This window comes from Fusarium oxysporum, chromosome 15 (assembly GCF_000149955.1).
Source record: "Fusarium oxysporum f. sp. lycopersici 4287 chromosome 15, whole genome shotgun sequence".
NCBI lineage: Eukaryota > Fungi > Ascomycota > Sordariomycetes > Hypocreales > Nectriaceae > Fusarium > Fusarium oxysporum.
Window position 1 is genome coordinate 1,885,030 of NC_031000.1, and position 20,275 is coordinate 1,905,304.

At 45.2% G+C, this 20,275-nt stretch overlaps 6 protein-coding genes across 6 annotated transcripts; 3 read left to right on the forward strand and 3 right to left on the reverse strand.

The window, feature by feature from the left end:
- Positions 1-2,330: 2,330 nt before the first annotated feature.
- FOXG_22038 (uncharacterized protein) lies at positions 2,331-3,305 on the forward strand (the record flags this gene model as incomplete). Its single annotated transcript, XM_018402420.1, has 1 exon — positions 2,331-3,305. The coding sequence occupies one exon, from the start codon at positions 2,331-2,333 to the stop codon at positions 3,303-3,305; it is 975 nt and encodes a 324-aa protein (XP_018255809.1).
- Positions 3,306-3,411: 106 nt separating this feature from the next.
- FOXG_22039 (uncharacterized protein) lies at positions 3,412-4,161 on the reverse strand (the record flags this gene model as incomplete). Its single annotated transcript, XM_018402421.1, has 1 exon — positions 3,412-4,161. One exon carries the CDS (start codon positions 4,159-4,161, stop codon positions 3,412-3,414), a length of 750 nt encoding a protein of 249 aa, XP_018255810.1.
- A 617-nt stretch (positions 4,162-4,778) lies between these two features.
- Positions 4,779-5,413, reverse strand: FOXG_15523 (uncharacterized protein; the record flags this gene model as incomplete). Its single annotated transcript, XM_018395623.1, has 2 exons — positions 4,779-4,958; positions 5,027-5,413. The coding sequence occupies 2 exons, from the start codon at positions 5,411-5,413 to the stop codon at positions 4,779-4,781; spliced, it is 567 nt and encodes a 188-aa protein (XP_018255811.1).
- A 5,049-nt stretch (positions 5,414-10,462) lies between these two features.
- FOXG_15524 (uncharacterized protein) lies at positions 10,463-10,684 on the forward strand (the record flags this gene model as incomplete). Its single annotated transcript, XM_018395624.1, has 1 exon — positions 10,463-10,684. One exon carries the CDS (start codon positions 10,463-10,465, stop codon positions 10,682-10,684), a length of 222 nt encoding a protein of 73 aa, XP_018255812.1.
- A 3,693-nt stretch (positions 10,685-14,377) lies between these two features.
- FOXG_15525 (uncharacterized protein) lies at positions 14,378-15,130 on the forward strand (the record flags this gene model as incomplete). Its single annotated transcript, XM_018395625.1, has 1 exon — positions 14,378-15,130. One exon carries the CDS (start codon positions 14,378-14,380, stop codon positions 15,128-15,130), a length of 753 nt encoding a protein of 250 aa, XP_018255813.1.
- A 942-nt stretch (positions 15,131-16,072) lies between these two features.
- FOXG_22040 (uncharacterized protein) lies at positions 16,073-16,347 on the reverse strand (the record flags this gene model as incomplete). Its single annotated transcript, XM_018402422.1, has 2 exons — positions 16,073-16,195; positions 16,312-16,347. The coding sequence occupies 2 exons, from the start codon at positions 16,345-16,347 to the stop codon at positions 16,073-16,075; spliced, it is 159 nt and encodes a 52-aa protein (XP_018255814.1).
- Positions 16,348-20,275: the final 3,928 nt, after the last annotated feature.

The following is a 20,275-nucleotide window of genomic DNA, read 5'->3' on the forward strand; positions in this document are numbered from 1 at the left end:
CAAGCTGTCTGCAACTTGCAAGTCTCTGCACTTCAAATTATTGCCATTCTTATATCGCCACTTGCGAATCAACTTCCGACATGGTCGCGAAAGTAAAAGGAGCCTCCATATCCTGAGAGTCATGCACCAGAGGCCGTACTTGATCTCACTCATCAGGAATATAGAAATCATAGATCAGGAGTTTGGATCGTGGTCAGATGGGCAATCCAACTTGCTAGACATCGCTCTTTCAAGCGTCATGAAGTATCCAAGCAAGATTCTATCATTCTCGACAGCGGTTCACTGGGTTCCCCGTGAAACTGTGTTCCGCAACCTTACTTCCCTTACCTATCTGGGAATACACACAGATACTGAGGCTGCGTGGGTCCGTTGGCATCTACAAAACTGTTCCCGCCTTGCAGAGTTACGTCTTAGCTTTCCTCCATACGGCCCAAGACTCGCCAATGATTGCTTTGACATCACTACTCTCAGTCATGTAAGAAAGCTCTCACTCGATTGTGTTCCTCTTTATAATTGGATGAAGCAACCGAAGTGGAGGCTTCAACTTTTGGATTTGAGACTCTGTCCAGGATCCGGCGGGTTTGTCAAGCAGATGATGTTGACGGAACAATTCAGGCATCTCCGGGTTTTCCGTTTAGCTGGACATCTGACACCTGACCTTCTGCAAATCCTAGTCTTTCATCTGTGCAGAGCGCCATTATTACTGGAGATGTGTTTGCGAGTAGGCAACATATACCAACCTATTAATCTAGCTCCTTACTTCAAGTATTCTCCGTCGTTACGCGTTCTAGTCATAGACGTAAGACAGAACATCGCATTACCTGAAACAGCATTCAAGTTTGGCATTCGTGAGTTGGAAGCCATTGTCCAAGCGTGTCCCTCGTTGGAATTTCTGGGCCTCCCAATACACCTTGGTAACCCCCACTTCAGACGGTACCAGAGAGTCAAGCTATCAGTAAGCTTCTTTTTTCCATCGAGCAAAATAATACAACGGATTCTGAGTCTAACCTATATATATTCAGGAAAGCATCAAGTTCCGCCTAGGTTGCCTCCAAGGCATCCATTTGAGAGGCGATTGCACTCCGATAAGACGAGCGACAAACGATGCCAAACACCTAGCTAAGGGCTTAACCAGGTCAACAAAACTGAATATCTATATCAGCCACGGCTCAAAACTCCGCAAAGTCTCGTTCCAGAGATCTGCTAGAGCTCGCCAGCTGGACATAACAACGGATGAAAAGTCTCAATGGTGCCTTGAATTGTGATGCGAATAGAAGAGGTCACTTCCTAATTTCCCTGAATCGGTATGGCTTTAATTAAGTAATCGTGTTGTGGCGTCAGCAACCACAAATCTAACTGTTATTGTTCCACCATTAAATCATTGTTTCCAGCATTGACCCTAAGAATTGTCAGTGCATCGTGACGACACAGTCACTAGCTAGCTCCAACCGCTCCAGGCTTTTAATCTCTTCAGAGATCGCAAGGCATTACACAATTATTTAAGGAAGGGCCAGTCAATCAAGTGGGTAGTACCAAAGATATCTTGAGCTGCGCATAACTTAAGGCTAAATTAAGTTACTTTTAATAATCCAATTTGCAGATCGTGACCTTCATTCTTCCTGTTGACCTGCCTTATCTCGGGTATCTGTGGCATGTTGATTAGCGGCCAATCAATACTGGAGCAAGCCCCGCTATGAAACCCGACCTGGTGCCTTGCGGTTGAAGTCTCCAAGAGGATCAACTCACAAAGCGCGCGACGATCACCCTTCGATGTTGATGAGCAGCTGTTGGTCGCCCATCCCCCCTTTCGTCAACTGAGACAACTCTCCCGTCATAGCCACCTCCTAGATTCATGCAGCGATAAAACAAATGTTAGCCCGTGTGATTTAGTCTTTCCAGGCTGGAACAATTCACCAATCCCTTTGCTAGCTGCATGCAATGTAAATCAAGTTGAAGCCTGCAGCCATAGGCTCGCTCCTTTTTCCTGTAATGTAAGTAATAATGGCTCCATCAACCCCGCATGTGACGAACCTGCAGCCAACAGACAGAAAACCCTGGTACCGTTACTCTTTTGCCAAATTCAGTTAGAGGGTAACTGCCAAGACGGAAGCGGGGTAGAAGACATTTCGCTTCTTGAGATGCCGGATTTGAGTTTATGTGCCAAAAATGGGAGCTTGATGGAAGGGAAAACCAACAGGTAATAGATAACACGAGGATAAAGCAGATGGTAATCCGCCCCGAATTTGTCCATTTCTGCAACAATGGATCTCTTTCGTTGTTAATAACTTAAGTGCTACATCGGTGGCGTTACAAGCCAAGCCGTGCTATCAATGAACTGCTACTCCAGCGGCCTGACCAACACTGGTCAACAGTCACCACTGACCATTCCCCGAGACCAATGGGGAATTGCCAGCTCGAGTAATGCACCCGGGGTCGCAGTATGCTGTTCTTTTTGCGGCGCATGGAGGGTTGTCCCTGTTATGGCATCCTCCAATCTGTTTCGCCCAGCGACGTACATGCCAAGTCAACTAGACTCTGGCTCAAATTTTATGTTTCCGCCCCTTAGCGAAGTCCTCCAACCCTTGAATTTCGGCCAAACAAATAATTTTACCCCGTCCGTCAACGAAGTCATGCAGCCACTGCAATCCAGTCAACAAACTGGTTTTTTTCAACCTCTCAATGAAGTCCTTGAACCCATGGGCGACCTCGCTCAGTTTAACAACACTCCCTCGTTGTCGACAGGTAACCCCATCCAGACACCATACATGCCCCATCCGACCATTTCAAACGACGTTCCAGACATGGGCGACTTGCCAATACAACCACAAGCTGATTGGCCCGTATACTCTAATCAGGACATCACTAGCCCTGCCTCTATACCGCAAAGCCGCTCTCCGACTAAAGGTATAAGTGGTGTTCAAGAGAATGGGACATACCCGAAAACAGTGTCTGCAGCGGCATCGGAAGACACCTTGCAGGCGCTTTTGGACCCTGATGAGGCAGATACGGAAGATGGATTGGATTCACTGACAGAAATAGAGCGCTGTGTTGTTCATCTCAAGCTGGAAAATTGGACCTGGCAAGCCATCACGGAAGAGGTCAACAAAATGGGAGACAACGTCAAGAAAGCGACACTAACCGTAAGGTTTCAAAGACTCAAACAGCGAAACAAGGCCGTTGCGAGACTTTTCACGCATCACGAGAGGACCGGTGAACAGTCGCAGAAGATGGTTCAATCAGCGAAGAAGAAACAAAGGTCAAAGAAAGGGAAAGGACACGTTTCAGCCATGATAGATCCGCTGTAGCAGGCTATATTCTAATTACAGTGCAACATATTCTTTATGTTCTCGTTCCTTCATCCATTCTGTTATTACCATGCTCCGTGTACCTCCAGCCCTAGGAAAGACATGCTTATGTCTCACGAGTAGGGCTGAGACATGCGTCGCTAAGCATGAGGTACCTAGTTTTTATATAAAAATGAAAGAATATACCAGTATATTCCAATTTCTCTTCTTTTGGAATTCTCTTTCCTGGGAATAATTGAATGATTTCATCATTTCCAAGAACAGCGAGCTCGAGAAGCCACATTGCTGACCCATCGCAAGCCTCGCAGTTGAGCAGGTCGGGTAACCACTGATCTCTGAACTGGATATTCGATGAAGACCAGTGATCAGGACAGAAGTTGACCTTGTAAAATGGTTTCAGTCGAGAGGAGACTTCAAAAAGGTCAGATAACCACCATATGCTCTCGCTTTCCTGGATAATGTCTGAGACACTTGTAGCGCCAATGCTGATCTCCACACTGTAAGCGTTGAGATACTGAACATGGCCTAATACTGCATCTTCTGGTGTCATATTGGCCTGGTCTGGCTTGTCTGGCTTGTTGAGGCTAATCATCTCTTTGAAGCCTCCTGGAAGCCCCTTGAGCATACATAAAGACAAGTTCGTTGTGCTATCTCCTTCTGCTTCCCACGACAGAGTAAAGAATCTCAGGTCTGCGGACCGATCCTCAATGCCGGAAACCCAGTTGCGAGCTTGATAGCAGCGAGAAAAGTGATCGAAAGCCGTTCCCCGCTTAGGCTTTGTTACCAGCTCCGCATCAGTAATCAAATCAGCTTTGTAATCATCTGTGCCGAGGACAGTTGCTTGGGCTGGTGACATTTGCTTGTGATGGGTAGAAGATATTTCATTATAATTCGTGATCATTCTGTCACTAACATCGTGAATAGGATAAAGAGTTGCCCAATTGCTATTTCCACACTGTCCTGCTATAGATAGCATATTATATGGTGTTGCATGTTGAGTAAATAGAAGGGTGACATATAAAAGAATAAGCGACGGTCGGAGGAGATTTTCCATATTGCGATAATATGCGAGCAAATTATCCAATCTGCATTTGGATGCAAGCGATTCAGATATAGTTGTCCAAGATAGCGCGGCATCTCCCCATCTTAATACCAGGCAGCGGTGGGCTTGTGTTATGTCAAGTTTCGATGAGTACAGGGTTTTTAGACAAGTAACCGCTTAACGGTTAGGATTATACCTAAAAACAGCTCACACCACAAAGCACTCTTTTAATCGGTATATTATCTTTTTTTTTTTCATAACCTGTTATATGTAATCCAAGCTACCTCGGATATCTAGTATCCACGAATCATCATGGGTATAAATATTACATCAGCCAATTGCGTGGTGGAATTGATCTTGGAGACATTGCCAAGGATGGCAACCCTTCTATATATCCCAAGCTAGTACTGTAATCTGGCGAAAATATTGATTCAGATAATGGTTGAAAACCCAAGCCAGAGATTACTGGGGAGAATAGCCCTGGCACGTTGAGTGACAAAATGTCGACTTGGTCTGTATCGAGCGCATCCCCACCTATACTGAGCATATTCGGATCGATGAATGAAGCCGAAGTCGGTAAGTAACATTGGATATCTCGTGGTGAAAAGCAGCTGGATGGAAGGTTCTCAGGTGCAAAAGTGTCAGCCAATGGCGTGTAAGGCTTCATAACATCCATTACAAGGCTGTCCGATGAGAACGCGTCAGGCAACTCTTCGATATCGTTATTGTTGCTCATTTGCGTCTGTGGTTGCTGTCTTGTAGCACCTACTATTGCTCCAGTTGCTGATGAGAGCGTCTCTGGAGATTCAGCTGACTCCCCAAAGTCTTGAGGCGCCACTCGATTTTCAGGATCGATATCGTGATATTTTAGATATAAGTCCTCCTTATTCGTCGTGAACGAGTACTGTGTCTTTCTTTCATCCTCGATGACCACATATACTTTGCTTCCAGTAAGAACTCCGAACTCCCATGCTTTCTTAAAGAGACCTGACTTTCGCTTGCCAAATGTAGCTCTGCGGGCCCGCTGGTCAATGATCTTCTTGATCTCAATTCGTCTTCTTCCCATGAATAACAGATGCAACTAGCTCAGTTAACTATTGCTTCCAAATCTGGGACTGATAAGGCATTTTAATAACTCTCTCACAATGCTCGTAACACTCTGTGACAAACTATTGGATGCTGCCAATCAAGACCAATGCCCTAAACATAGAATGAGTCATGATCAACATGAGCGCATGCTTTCATGCCCTTGGCAACAGCAACGCGGTACCTTACACAAACTGTCTATCAATTCCTGGGTATACCCTATTACACTCGAACGAATTGTACTTCGTCAGATGTCACTGTCTCACGGCATGACCAGAGATAGTAGTAACGCCGATGAGGCGAGAAATCACTCGTTTCGATAAGGAAGTAGCTATCGAGCCAATGGGTCTTGCGAACTTCGGGTTTACGTGTCCATAGTTGAGGCGTCTGCTCAGAATAGCACAGAGATGGTAGTTAGGTCCAGATGATTAAGGTCAAATCTAAATCTGAAAGCGGGAGGTCATTTATTGCTTTATTTAGTTCTTGAAAAGCTAATAGTAGTTCCTCATCGTTCGAACCAACTCGGCTTCGGACCGACGACAGGTGATTCCTCGGGTGTCTCAACAGATGACCCTGGGAGCTCGTGTATTGTCTCAGTCCGTGTAAGCTTTTTCGTCTCGAGGCTGATCGTGGATTCAAAGCACAGAGGGTTTTCTCTACCAGCTGTCGCATTCGTTCCATCAGTCCAAGGAGAATAATAATAGAGGTGGTGGTGAATATGCACCACTTCAAGATGCTTTGAGGGAACGCAACGTCGACATATTCCTGGCAGTTGCTGGCTGTCTGAAGTAGCTGGATGACGGCGTCTAAACTCTCGAGACCGCCTCCGCAGGCATATGGAGCATGTGTGGTGGACTGGTAGTTGAGGCATGATGAAGAGGTGGTTGTTTGTGAAATGGGGATGTTGGGTTTGCAATGTATAAAAGTCTTTATTATCTCTGTTATATATCTAATTAGGTAATATTACTTTAAAGGTAAGATTTAATACTTATAAAATTTATATAAAATTTATTAATATATAATAAATTACTCTAAAGAGTTGCTTTTACTTTCCTTATTAGGGAGTGATACAACCTTACACCTTGCTAACAGCATTCTCATCTCAAAGGCCATCTCTTGGATAATAGCTGGCATTCCCAGCTCTAAAACGCAACCAACTAATGTCAAGAAGGCAGCCCAGGCCAACGACGAAGTAATTCCTAGAAATATAACAAGAGCACGGCAATATGCCGAGAGGTTGAGATATCCAAGGCCATAGAGATTAAAGGACCAGTCCCATACAATATAGGCTGTAAAAATAGAATAAATAGTGAAACCCTCCATAATAAAGCAGAAGAGAGTAAAAATCACCCCTCTAACTAACAACCGTAACTCTCTTTGTATGCTATAGTAGGGCAACAATCCCCAGAGAACAATAAGGAGGAAGGGCGTGTGAAGGCCAAGGCATACTTTCACGACGGTCAAATGAGGCAAGGATCCCTTATCCACAGTTTTTGTGACCATCTTCTGTATAACCCATATAAAGGCAATAGGGGCTGCAGGAAACCCAACAAAGACAATAACAAGAGTTGCAATCTCAAAGAGAAAGAGCATCCCATAAAGAGATAGTTTTATAGTCTTAGTAACTTTCATTATAGGAATGCCTTTAAGAGAGAAAATAGAAATGCTTTTAGCTCTTGGTATCTTATTAATAATATACTTTTTATAAATAGTTTATTTATCTTATTACTAGGTTTTATATTAAGGCTTTATTTTAGAAGTTATTACTAGTTACTCTTTAATCCCATAGAGATGAGCAAAGGTATCACATCTGGAAAGTACAACAAAGTCCCAGCATTTCTTCATATTACCTCCGGTTGGTGGGCAGTCAATGTTGAGCCATATGCAAATGCCCTGTCGGCGGCTATGGGTCGCTCTACATAACTCTTGAACAAGCTTGGCTGTTCCATGTACTCTCAGAGCTGTCCCAACAACTATTACAGCATCTGGGGAGGCCCTTACATCCGCCACAGAGACCCGCCCAATAGCGTCTGCATCCCAAGGTTGCTCTGAGTAGAGTGATATTCGTGGCCGGAGCTTACCTACACTAAGGCTTCGCATCCCTCTGGATGATCGCGCCTCGCTATACACACGGCATTGATTGCAGGAGGGCATTTGATGACCTTGAAAGTCTGTTTGGCTGAAGTCACCAATATGTGAGCACTTGCTACAGTACACCTTACTCAGACTACCGTGAAGCTGTATTGTTTTTGGCCAGGGGCCTGTGAGACTCAGTGGAACATCCGTAGCAAGGGGCTGGATATTGACGTCAATGTCGTCTATATTCTGTGTATACAATCGCCGGATTTGCCCTCGCTTAGCAAGTTGGGCTATTAAGTGATGAAACGCTGTAGGCCTGGCAGAAGAGAATGTCTGAGACAATTCCCGAGTCATTGCCATAAACTGCTTTGTCTTTTGGTTATCTGAGAAGACGGAGGCATCGAGCATATACTTGGTAATGTACTTGCATCTCTCTATATTGTCTTTTTCTTCGGCGGCATTTAGGCGCGAACGAAATTCTGGAATCCCAGCGGCCTCCGATATTCCAGCTCCAGCAACAATCACGATCTTTGTCTTCTTGCGTAACTCTTGGAAGAGTAACTGAAGATCATTGTTGTTCTGATGTCTTCCCGATGTTTTGCCGTTGAGCAAATCAATCCATCTTGGAGACATAACAAGTGAAGAGCTGTATAGGTCTTACTTGAGCTTGGAGCAAGAAGCGTTGTATGTAATAGAACAGAAAGTAATTAAAGCCAAGAATATATAAGCCTACAGGGGTAGCTCTACAAAAGAGCCTTAAGTAGGTGCCATATAGGTTCTATAATAGTTATAGTTAGGATACATGTAGTTATATTTAAGCTGCCTGTCTGATATACTGTGTATTTTCTCTATTTTTGTATTATGTTACAACAGGGATTTGTCAATCAAGCTAAGACAAACTTGTTCCGGACTGTAGCTTTCCCAATTGCCGACGTTACTGATCTGAGGCCTTCGAGCCCATATGTTATAATCAGTCTACGATACGCGACCGTTTGACATTTGTGAAACGACCAAGGTAGTCAAGAGCCAGCAGGGCAGGCTATAGTGGGCGTGCAAAAGCTCTGACACATTGAAAGTTTTGTATATCCAGGTAAAGAAGGGGAGTCTTTTAGAGGCACGCAAGAGCTGGTACGGCCATGAGCTATCTACAGTCAAATAGACTCGACTGTCGGCGAGATCCGGAATCACGGTGGGGATTCCGTCACCGCGACGCGCGTTGGTCCTCGAGAGCTATGGAGCCGACGGCGAAAATACAGCAAACACTGCAGGTGACCGTTAAGAAGACCGATACGGCAAGTATTGAACGTTGGAACCAAGGCTAGAAGGATTTGGCCGGCTCAACCGAAGATGTGCAGAGGGAGACATGTCCAGCATCGACCTGTCTCTCATGCAGACCCCTCTTCGGGCGATACTCCGGGAAATGTCCGCTCATTTGGTGGGCTAGTAGGAGCTGATGTTCGAGGGATTCTGGGACCCGGTGGTGGGAAATCCGCAAACAGCAACCCGGGTGATTGGTGGCCGAGGAATCGAAGAAGGTGGATGAGCTTAGATGCCTACATAAACAGACCACAAAGTAGCTCAGGGAGTCATGCGAGAACAGTTGAATGAGCGGATTAGTAGCATACAGGAACGGGCCAATGGACAACTTAAGAACATGCACGAAGGCGCTATAAGGGACCTTGAGCGTACGCGACAGCAAGTCGCAACGGAACTAGGGGAAAACGCGCATCAGAACGGAAGAGGGGATGAAGTAGACGAAAGAGGAGCATCAACGGGTGAAGGGACAACTTGATATATTAGCCAATACCGTCTCCCGCGGTCAACAGATGAGCGCGCAATCCGCCCACAAGCTAGCTGTAACGTCCGCACCCCCTCCTCCATGCGCACGACGTCGACCTTATCCACAGACACCTTATTCTGCACCATCGCCACATCGCGGGATAGCCAAGAGGACAGAGACAAAGGCGCAATTCGGACGAGTGCGTCCGGCAATTGAAGACAGGGTGCGATCCACGAGCTAGTCCCATAAGCAAAGCTGTCGCCTGATCCCAAAAGATAGTGGACGACACCTTACCATGGCCCGCAAAGCATACACATTCTGGCGAAACCTGTTGAGGGCTCAGCATCAAGCGGGTCAATGAGTCGATAAACTGGAAGATCGAGCCAAGCAAGCAGTCAAGCAGTATCACGACGCCATCAGAAGCCACAAGAAACCTAATTAGGGAGACTTTCATCCCCACGAAACTACCATCTGGCAAGCTGCCAAGTACCTCAAATCCGGGCACGATATGAATGGTGATAAGGCGTCTCCGCTGAGAAGAGCATACGAGACGGCAGGGTAGGACATAGCCAAACAAGCAGAGGAGCTGCTTGCCATCTTCCTTTTCGCCATTACGGCAGACACTGAAGACGAAGGCCACGACGGACGAGACAGGCTTCCAGCCATGGTATCAAAGCGGTTGTAGCCCCTGGTAAACGAGCAGATTCTGCATTTGTTCTACACGTCACTGAGCAAAGCACAACTGCCAAACTAGTAGACAGCCAAAGCCATCCTGCCGCAGCCGGGAAAGGATCACTACAAGAAAGCCAAATAGAAGCCTATCTCCTTTATGTCAACAGTTAGCAAGACTGTAGAAGTAGTGGTGGCAGATCGCATCTCATACGCCGTTATGACATGGACTCTTCAGCTGATGCTTGCATCGCGCGCCTTACTCAACATGGACTCTTGCCTGCAAAGTACACCAGAGCGAGAAAGCAGTAGCTGAGAGCAGATTTTACTACTCTTCCAATAATAGGTCAATAAAGCATAGCGTAACCACAAAGGCTCTAACATAGTCAGCTTTAACATCAAGGGCGCCACATAGGCTATGCAGTACTCGGGAAAAGAAGCATCCCTAAGAGGCTAGTCAAGTGAATCGATGCCTTTTGCCTGGACCGCAGGGCGATGGTCATGGCAAAGGCAAAAGTGGTCAAGGCCAAGAAAAAGGCCGAGCTCTTGGGAGCGATCAAGGACGCGAAGCTGAAGTCCAAGAAGCACATGGCCGGGGCTGCCGCTCAAGGTCTCTCACTGGCCATGTGTCTGAGGAGACTTAAGACGCTGGCTTTACATACCGCCAGGCAGCTTTTCATGGTGATAGTGGCGCCGAAAATAGACTACGCCTCCGTTATCTAGTCACACGCACACGGTGAACGGGAATTATAGTACTCGGCAGATGGATGCATCAGCTCGGGCGCCTTCCGGACTGTTGTGACGGCAGTGGCAGAAACGGAGACTAGCATGTATATGGTATGCACGCAGCATGCTTTTACCTCAATATCAAGACACTGCCCAAGACACATTCGCTAATAGCACTCATGGTGTCGAAGAGCCGCAGACATATGCCAACCTTGAATAGGTTCACGCCTATACACGAAGAGGTCGGGGTTGAGAGAATGGAGATGATCCAGGCCTGCGCGGTACCACCGCGGTAGAGTCAGGTGTCGAGCCGTCGACGGTCTGTAAGGCGAAAAAAGATAGCGACAGGTCACAACAGCGGTTAAAGATGCAAAGCAAAGAGCTAAACCCAGAGGCACGAGAGCAGAATGATTGCCACGATCGCTACCATATTAGGCTCAGTCCACTGAGACCAGTCTGGCGGCAGCGCACTGATGTCAGCAATAGAGACTACCCGACAGACCTGGCGGCCTACTTCGAACGTATCGATCGAGGCTTGCCTGGTAGGCACAGATAACCTTTACACAATGGAGTCAATGAACGAGAAGCCGACATGCTGTTGCAGCTGTGAGCTGGAACGACGAGGATCGATAGTAATCTCAGCCAGATGGGCGGACAAAGACGCTGGAACATTTCCTCTTTTGGCTTGCGAGATGGGAAACGGAAGTTCAACTCATGCAATAAGCAGGTCAAGGCATGACGGGACATCTCGAGGTGGAAAAGCAGCGTCGGCTGGTCCAAAATGGTTACCTAACCTAGAGGCCGTGCGAGCGGCAGTCAGATTTGCAATGGCGGCGGGAAGATTGAGTCAAGGAGCACGGAGAGGGGAAAGCATGATACACGAGACAATATCATCATACTTGAACACTAATAAGAACCAGCCTCATGTTGGCAGACCATGGTTCAGCTGCTGAAGTTAGAATGCTAAATAATTGCAACATTAATTAAAGCTCGCATTGAAGCCGGTCTGTGGAAGAGAGCTCACAATCACATGGAGCTTCTCGGTGATCTCGACGGCACCCGGAACGTGTAAACAGTTTAGCGTAGCCAATTATCGGAGAATCGTTAACCCTGAAGTGATTCAACTTCTCATTTTATTCATTTAATCAATAGCCAGGCTGCCAAGGTAGGTAGAATGAAAATTGAGACAGCTACATGTTTATTTCAAACGTCCCATAGTCCTTCATTGGTGTGCTCCAGAACGTATTTAAAATGCTCCCAGTCGGCTTTCGACATATTATCAAGTTCTTCTCTGGTGGGGAAGATGATATCACCATCTTTTCCCAGAAACTTGCAGTCAGCCGAAATATTGGAATAAGTCAGCTGATCTCCGAATTGCGCGCAAGCACATGTAGCGCATTCGCTGCCTCGGGTATGTCAGCCATAATAGGGGTGATGAAGCTAAGGAGTGGACAGAACGGTATAGGCTGGAAAACTCACTCGGGAATAGAATTGGAGATTGCTGATGACTGTCGCGTGATGCAGAAGCTCGGTTTGGTTCCATAATTACACGTGTTTCTTTATCCTGGAGGCATAAGGCGGGAGTGTTTGCATTATTCATGGTGATCTTAGAATGCTAATATAATATATATTGGCTGTTTTGCAGTTTTAAGATCGAGAAACTTATAGTTCCAAGTCACCAGTACGATAAGCCTTCCCTATTGTTACTTGTTGGTATCTTTCGACAACGACTCTTACACCTTACGTGCTATTTCTGGCGAGCTGCACCTAGAAATACTAGCAAAAGATTCTCAGTATCTGACGTGCATTAATGCACAATGCATATGGCTTTACGATCGAATTGTGCATGCATAAGCGACGGATCACGGTTATCATTATCCCTGCAAATCGAGAAACTTACCCTGCAATAATCTGCTCACAGGAACAAGTTCCATAGTAGCTCGATTTAATTTTGACAAGTGGTCCTCGCAAACCTTGTATGCCAAGACTTTGCTACTCTTAATCGAGTAGGGAAATCGTTGTCAATCGGTTACCCCGTCTTTCAATGCCTTTCGAAATTCGATCTTCAATGCTTACGCCGCACAACGGGCTCGATTTCAAGATCGACGAAGATGGGGGTATCTCGCTTAGAAAGTTTTTGGCCCCTGCACCCCTGAGACCATGGGTTGTACTCCGTACAGAGTAAGATAATGTTTGTTGGTTGTTGATTCGAGACTCCGAAGTCTCCGGCCACATTGAGGGTGTCCTACGGATACATTGCTTTCACTCTGTTGGTTGTAAGTCAGTACCACATGATTCTAAGTTAAATCTTACCCAGGTGATTCCGGAATTGAAAACCCTTGCTCCCGGTGACCCCTCTTTTCTCTGCCCTAATCCTGGTTCCACCTTGAGCGCTTTTGATTAGCCGCTCGAGCCGCTTGCGAGAACACGCTCTTATTTGTTAAAAAAGGTCATCGGCATTTGACAACAGGAGTACTCCGTACCGTGGGCAATTTCGTACCCTAGTCATCAACAAAACTCCCGCGTTATAGATAACAGCTTATCAGGCAATAGAGTAAAGGTGATCGGGTTATAACTTGAATTCTATTGCAAATATGTCATCACGGCTCATCTATTCAAGCAGACTATGAATAGGCCATGGTTGTGTCGTAAATCCAGACCCTGCCTGACCTTTTCCGCTATTATTGCTCTTCTTGCAGCGACACTCAATGCTTTTGCTTTTGTTATACGCAACATGTTACAACACCCCTCTGTGACAACCAACACGCGGAGATTCTTCATCACATGGATGCAACCAACTAACTCCGGAGTAATCCTGCCCAGGGTGTCGCCATCGGCTCTGACCATCCCGATGATATCTGTCTCTTGTTGGTTCTGATCAATTACAAGGGTTCTGATACATTGCAGCTGTTGGACCAAGTCCATCGTCATCGATCCCAGTGACCCCTGGGGTATTGTGTAATGGCCGAGTTTCTGGCGTAATGTGCTTGAAAACTGGCCAGCAATAAATGTATCTTGTTTCAAATTGCACCTTATCCATTTCGATCGTTGAGCCCCTGGTTGCGTTCTGTCATATAGCTGTATCTGGTTCACATAACGCCACAAAACTACTGATCGAGAGTCTGTACATATGGAATTGATACGTTCTACCTGCTGTTGTTGTGCATTAAAGACCTCAGGTTGGCGCGAGCGCTCGAAATAAACAAGCGCTTTGATCGGAATTCCAGCATCCCAATTATGAGACTCAGATTCGAGCAGAACATCTAAGGTCAAAGCGCGACGCGGCAGACTCAAGTTCCAAATCAGGCGCCTAAGCTCGGATGGTAAGTTGCTGAATCCTGCCATGATGTGCATACCTACTCGGCATGATTTCCCCTGCTTATACAGGAATTTTATCTGGAGACACGGCGGCCCAGGCGCCATTGAGAACCTTCTGCAGATCCAGAGCGCGCTTAGGCGCCAGAATTGGATACTACTGCCCAGAGAATGAACGTCTGCATCAAGATCGAGCAGTGTTGGTTCTATCAGTGCTTGGGCTCTACACTAATCAAAGAGAGTAGTCGCATCAGAGCTGCGTCTTTCCAAACATAATATTGAGACATGCTGAATACTTTCCCGTGACCAACATCCATGCTACTGCACTCATCGACAGTGTCTGTTTCCCCTTGATCTGAGCTTGCTCTTACAACAATGGCAGAAGCAAATAGAGAAATGAACTATTCTGAGGCAGCCGACGCCGATTACCGGCTATTTCCAGAGTGTGACGCACGCATTGGGCTCGACTGGGACACCTCCGGTCTCCAACTTGGCCAAACTGGCGTTGAGCACATTCCATGGATCCCCTTTGATGATCATCTACAACTCATCGCAGACTGGGAGGCCCAAACCCTGACAGAATATGCCATTCTCAACAGTACGGGGCCTCTTCTTGCAGATCTTGCGGCGCCTGGACTCGATGCGTTTACCATCATTCAATCACTTGATCAGCAATTGTCCAACGGCCCTTCATCATCTGGAGCTGAGAAAATCATACCGAGTCTGGGTAGCACGTCCTCGCCTTTCATGAACGATAGCAGGGTCCCGTTGACACTTTCCATGTCTCGGAACAGTCAGCATGACCTTTCACATACCAAGAGAGTGAAAACGTTGGATGAATTGCCGAATGAGCTCAAATTTCTCATTAGCCGCAGAATGGAGCGCCAACCTTGGGACATGATTCACATGGACTACAACTTAATATTTGGGGATGCGACTAAGAAGGCGTTGGAAATGCGTTTTTCGAGGCTTCGATCAAACAACCCGAATGTCCGAAGACTCTTTCAGAACGAGAAGTCTTTTATGCCAATCAAATTCTACTCGGATCACGGAAATCTTGAAACAGCGAGTGTGGACTCGGGCAGTGCCATTTCTGGCGTCAAAGATTACTACAATCAGAGCTCTTAGGGATAGCAATACTTATGTTTTATGTTCAAGTATGGAGAAATTGTGGCTGAGCAAAGTTCTGCAAGCTCTTGTGATTGTATCACTCACATTAACCCGCCATCTAACAGGCCAATTCGGCATTCTTGAGTAGCTAAGGTGGACTTTCTCCAGGTGTCACATTTCATGACTCCCTTCGTCCGATAAACAATCAACGTACCTCGTATAACATACGTACTGGCAAGATGTTGGCCTCCTGCAGTTGGCTGTTATGAATCACCAACACCTTCAGGATGACAATCCTTGCAGGATCCGAAACCTGGAACTTCATATGATCCAGAGTCGAGGGGTTGGGGAAGAACAAAGTTTCTCAACACCGTTACCATTAGTGGGCCGCCACCTACTTAACCCAATGATGAAAAAGTCCACTCCACCATAACCACTCCACTGGGACCGGACGATGTCCCGGGGCCAGTGCGTTGTCTGGGAGAGGTAATGAGGGTTACGCTATCGTATCGGTGATCGTCTCTTGAACACTTTTGGTTTTCGTCATAGTTGCCCTGTCATGTAATATGCGTGGTTCCCATTACAGATAATGGAGAGAAAACGGAGAATTGCTGTAATGTCATGCCTGACAACATCAGCAAAAGACTAGGGTTATTTGAGCGGTTGATCCGCAAGCCCCTTGAGGTCTGCGCTTGCCATGTCTCATCGATAACACGATATCTGCCCCCCCCTCCCTCCGGTCCCGACGGATTATTCTTCCAGATTTCTGTGTGAAGGGCTCTGTGTTTATGCGCTATCCTTAAGCATCTACCTGTTAAAATTTGTGTATCTGTCGCGTCGGGCGCCGAGCTCTTCTGAAGCATGGACAGGCAGAACGAATGCGCTGTCTTGTCTGAGACAGAGCATGAAAGGGTATGTACCCCCTATATGGATTATCATCGTGACATGAGCATCATCTTCTTACACGCTTGTAGGTTGCGATCTACCCTCAGATGGTAACGGTTCCCATTGATCCGATGTTGATGTTGCCAGTTCAACCGCGACTGATAGAGCAAACTGATCCAGTTTCTCCATCGCAGCCGCCTGTGACTAGTGAACTGTCAACAGTCCCTTACCCATCGGCGATGATACCAGGTGGCACCAATGCTATCTCAAGCAACTGGGACCCCATCATACAGGTCCAGCCTTACCAAACTTACCTGAACGCTCTCATATTCGAGAACAATACGAGACATCGCGCAACCATCGCCTGTACTGAATGCCGCAAGCGGAAGGTTAGCAAAACAGCTTTCCCTGGGGATCTTGTCTAGATTTTAATCAATAAACAGGTCCGATGTCAAACATCAATGTTCGGTCTTCATGGAAAATGCCGGAGATGCTGGGAAAGACACAAAGACTGCATCTTTACCCCGCCTGGCGACTACTACCCAAGCTTCCTTTCGCTTCCAGTCCCGCTGCCTACTCTTTCTCAACTTCCAATGGCAGGTAAACCGCCCTTCGTTATTGAGAGCTTCCCTCCACAATGTGCACAGACTCCTCCAGGTCTTGGATTGATGTTACCGCGCGGTACCAAGTAAGTAATGTCTCTCTCATCGAGCCCCATTCAACTGACATGATTGGAGCCGCACAATAAGCAACGAGCCTAGTCGTGAAAATCAGTCAACAAAACGACAAAGAGTAAGTGGAGGAACCAGAAGGCGAGGGGATGTTTCAACAAGGTCTGAGACGGTTGATAAGAATTCAATCATGAGAGTAGAAAATCTACTTCGTTGAGATTCATTGCAGTTTTGAAAGTCGTTCTCTAAAACCACATGGGATAGATACTTTGCTGTTACTCAGGATAGGCTAGCCCATGTTAATGAAATTTCACTTGGTTTCGTAATTGGATGTCTTTGAGATCTAATCGAAGGCGCTTGAACGGCGCTAGAACATATGATCTCCCTGTAAGCGGCCCACTGATAACCCGCGGTTAAGACAGACAGATCAGTTATCTTATCTCATCTCATCTTATCTTATCTTCACAGCAGAACCAGTTTACTCCATAGACCAAAGGGAAGGGACAATCCGTACGAGACTTCGGTATCTGAGTCCGTGTCGAGACCCATAAAAATAACGCCCCTCATTGCCCCAATTGCTCTGTAACAGCCACCAATTCAATTGAGTTTCGCTCGGCGTTTTGAACCAGGCACTAAACTTGGCCACGGGCGAGCCAACAACCAGCAGAAAGGTTGACCAGTGCTGACCCCGGACTTGTATGTGAAGACGTGTCCAGTTTTCTGTCTGCCGAAAAGTGCCTGCGGCCCAGGTGATCTTGAAAGTACCGATCAATACACGTTTTGCGGCTGAATTCAAGTTACCAACGCGATTTCCTTGGTAAGAACTGCTTCAGTATCAATTGGTTACCCATTGTTCCTCCCGTCAAGGCAAGATCACGATCCTTTCATTGCATGATGTGATCTCGATCTCATCTTGTGCTGCTGTCGGAAAAAAACTTAAACCGAGGTTCAAGACATCTATCACCAAGAGTTGCATTTACAACTAATAAGATGGCTCAAGTATAACATTCTGCCGTGTAACAGTAGGCAAGACATCTCTTTTGTCTTTTAAAAATGCAGTTAACTAAGTATTTTTTAAAGCTAGTATAGATTGAGAAATACAAGAACTCAGTCCTCTATCCACCACTCAACCTTCCCTCGGCCAAGTGCGAGGGATCCAAACACCTCCCGGAATACTTTCTGGCTAACATCAATATCATTAATCCCACAAGCCTGACATTTATCCTGTACTACTGCCTTAACTTCACGCCCACCCACTTTAATAATAACACCTTTCCCACAAAAGGGATTGTTATTACTTAGCTCTCCCATTAAGAGGTGAGACAAGGCGACAACGGTTGCAGTTTCATCCTGGCCACTATAATCCTTTCCACAGGCACCTAACCCAAGTTCAAAGAAGGTTAAGTCTCCATAGCGATGGTCTGAGCTCCTGGGCGCGCCCTCCTCGTCCTCAGTAAATGTACCCTCCGTTGCGCTTGGAATGGCAGGACCATGCTGAGTATTCGATGAAGGCTCTAAAGTCCATGTTTTCAATGCAGCAGAGCTTGTATCTAGGGGAGTCTGGTTTTGACAACATAGTTTTGTGCAGTCTTGTTTTGTGTTTATAATAAGAAATGCAGTAATAGAATATAATAAAAGAATAAAATGCATATTGTAATTTTTAAATTAATTATTTAAATTTATATAACGTAATTGATAAGCGATCCGACCGGACAAGTGATCCGACCAGCTTAACTTACACCTTAAAAGCTGTTTTTTAAAAGCTTATATAAAATTTAAACTAGGGCTAAAATAGCTAAAATTTTAAGAACTTATATTTTACTTTATAAGAAAGCTATATTATTAATAAAATAAGTCTAGCTAATTTGTGATATAAATTATATATAAAAAAGCTTATTAATACTCTTTACACTGTATAAATAAGCTTTAGTACATAAAATAAAATAGTTAAAAATCTAAAACAATTATTTTTATATATAAATAGCTATAAAATATATAAAACAAATATTTTTGGATTTTTAGCTATTTTATTTAATGTAGCTAGATATTATAGGGTAGGCTATTTTAGCTGTACAGTGCGCTGATCGGATCACTTGTCTGGTCGGATCGCTTATCAACTACGTTATATACATATTATATATTATAATTATATTAAATATGAAACATAAGATTTAGCTTGTTTTATATATAGAATTATATTATTTTTTAATTTAATAATTAAGCTATAAATATTATATTTTTATATTATTCCCTCTTTTTAGATCTAAGTTGGTATTTCTGGCTCTGGACTTCTGTTTTAGTATGTCCTTTTGCAGGCCGTGATTTGCTAAGTTCTCTATGCTGATTTAAGCTCTCAGCCACAGGTGCGAGCCGTGGTTTGCAGTTTTCCTTTGCCTTTGGCTTATTGGTATGGCTCTCATAGCGGCGTTGAATCGAATTTCTCACAATGTCTGGATCGAACATATACTGCTCTTTAAACTGCTCCCTGAGGTCAGTTTTCCAGCAATAAGCAAGATCTCTAAGGTACCAGTTATAATCTTGTCGATAAGATTCTGCGAAACTTGGGTCTTGTTTCTGCAAGGGTAGTTTACGCCAGTACCCGTTCTGAGCAGAGAACTTTAATAAACTCTGCCAGTTACAATATTTAGGCATTAATGATTTATTAATATAAAGGAAGGAAACACTTCCCCTTTAATATATATATATATAAAATATATTTACGTATTATAAATATAACTTTTAAATTTTATATTAATAGTAAGTATATTTATAGGAATTAAGTATATAAATAATAAATAAATTAAAATAATAATGAATACATATCTTATTTCTTAAATTATATTATAATTATTATGCCAGTGAATACAGTTACTTTTACATTAAAGAATCAATGCAGCAGTGAAGTTATTTGGCCTGCTATCCAAGGCAGCCTAGAAGTTAATGGAAATACAATAAACGACCCGATTCCCGCTGGCTTGGCTTTGAACCCTTTCAAATCATTTACAACTGCACCGTTTCCAGTTCCCTGGTCAGGCAGAATTTGGGCTCGTCAACACTGTAAGGGCGATGGAACTAACTGTCGTGTGGGCGATTGCGGGGCTTCTAGCTGTTGGGGCAAGTCAACCAAGGCTGTTACTCTGTTTGAAGTTACTGCAGAGCCCGAGAAACTATGGTATAATTTAAGTCTCGGTAAGTAGGAGTTCTCAAGAAGACATGCCTTCAAGTTCTTACAATAATCAGTCGACGGTTATACTACGGGCATATCTGTAGTTCCGGACAAGAAGGGATGTAAAACCCTGACTTGTGATGTGCCCCCCTTCTTAGGAGGCCATGATCCCTCTAACACGCTATGCCCTGCAACCAACCTCAAGCTGTCAAACCCTGAACAACCCTTCAAGAGCCTGGACCAAGTGGATGGCTGTCTTTCGGACTGCTCTCTCTATGGTACAGATGAATATTGTTGCCAGAACGCGTGGAATGATCCGAATAAGTGTCCAGCCAGCAGTGCATGGTTCAAAGAGGCATGTCCTGATGCATATAGCTACCCTTATGATGATACAGCGGTGAATACCTGTGAACTGACCGATATTACGATTGTGTTTAGCTG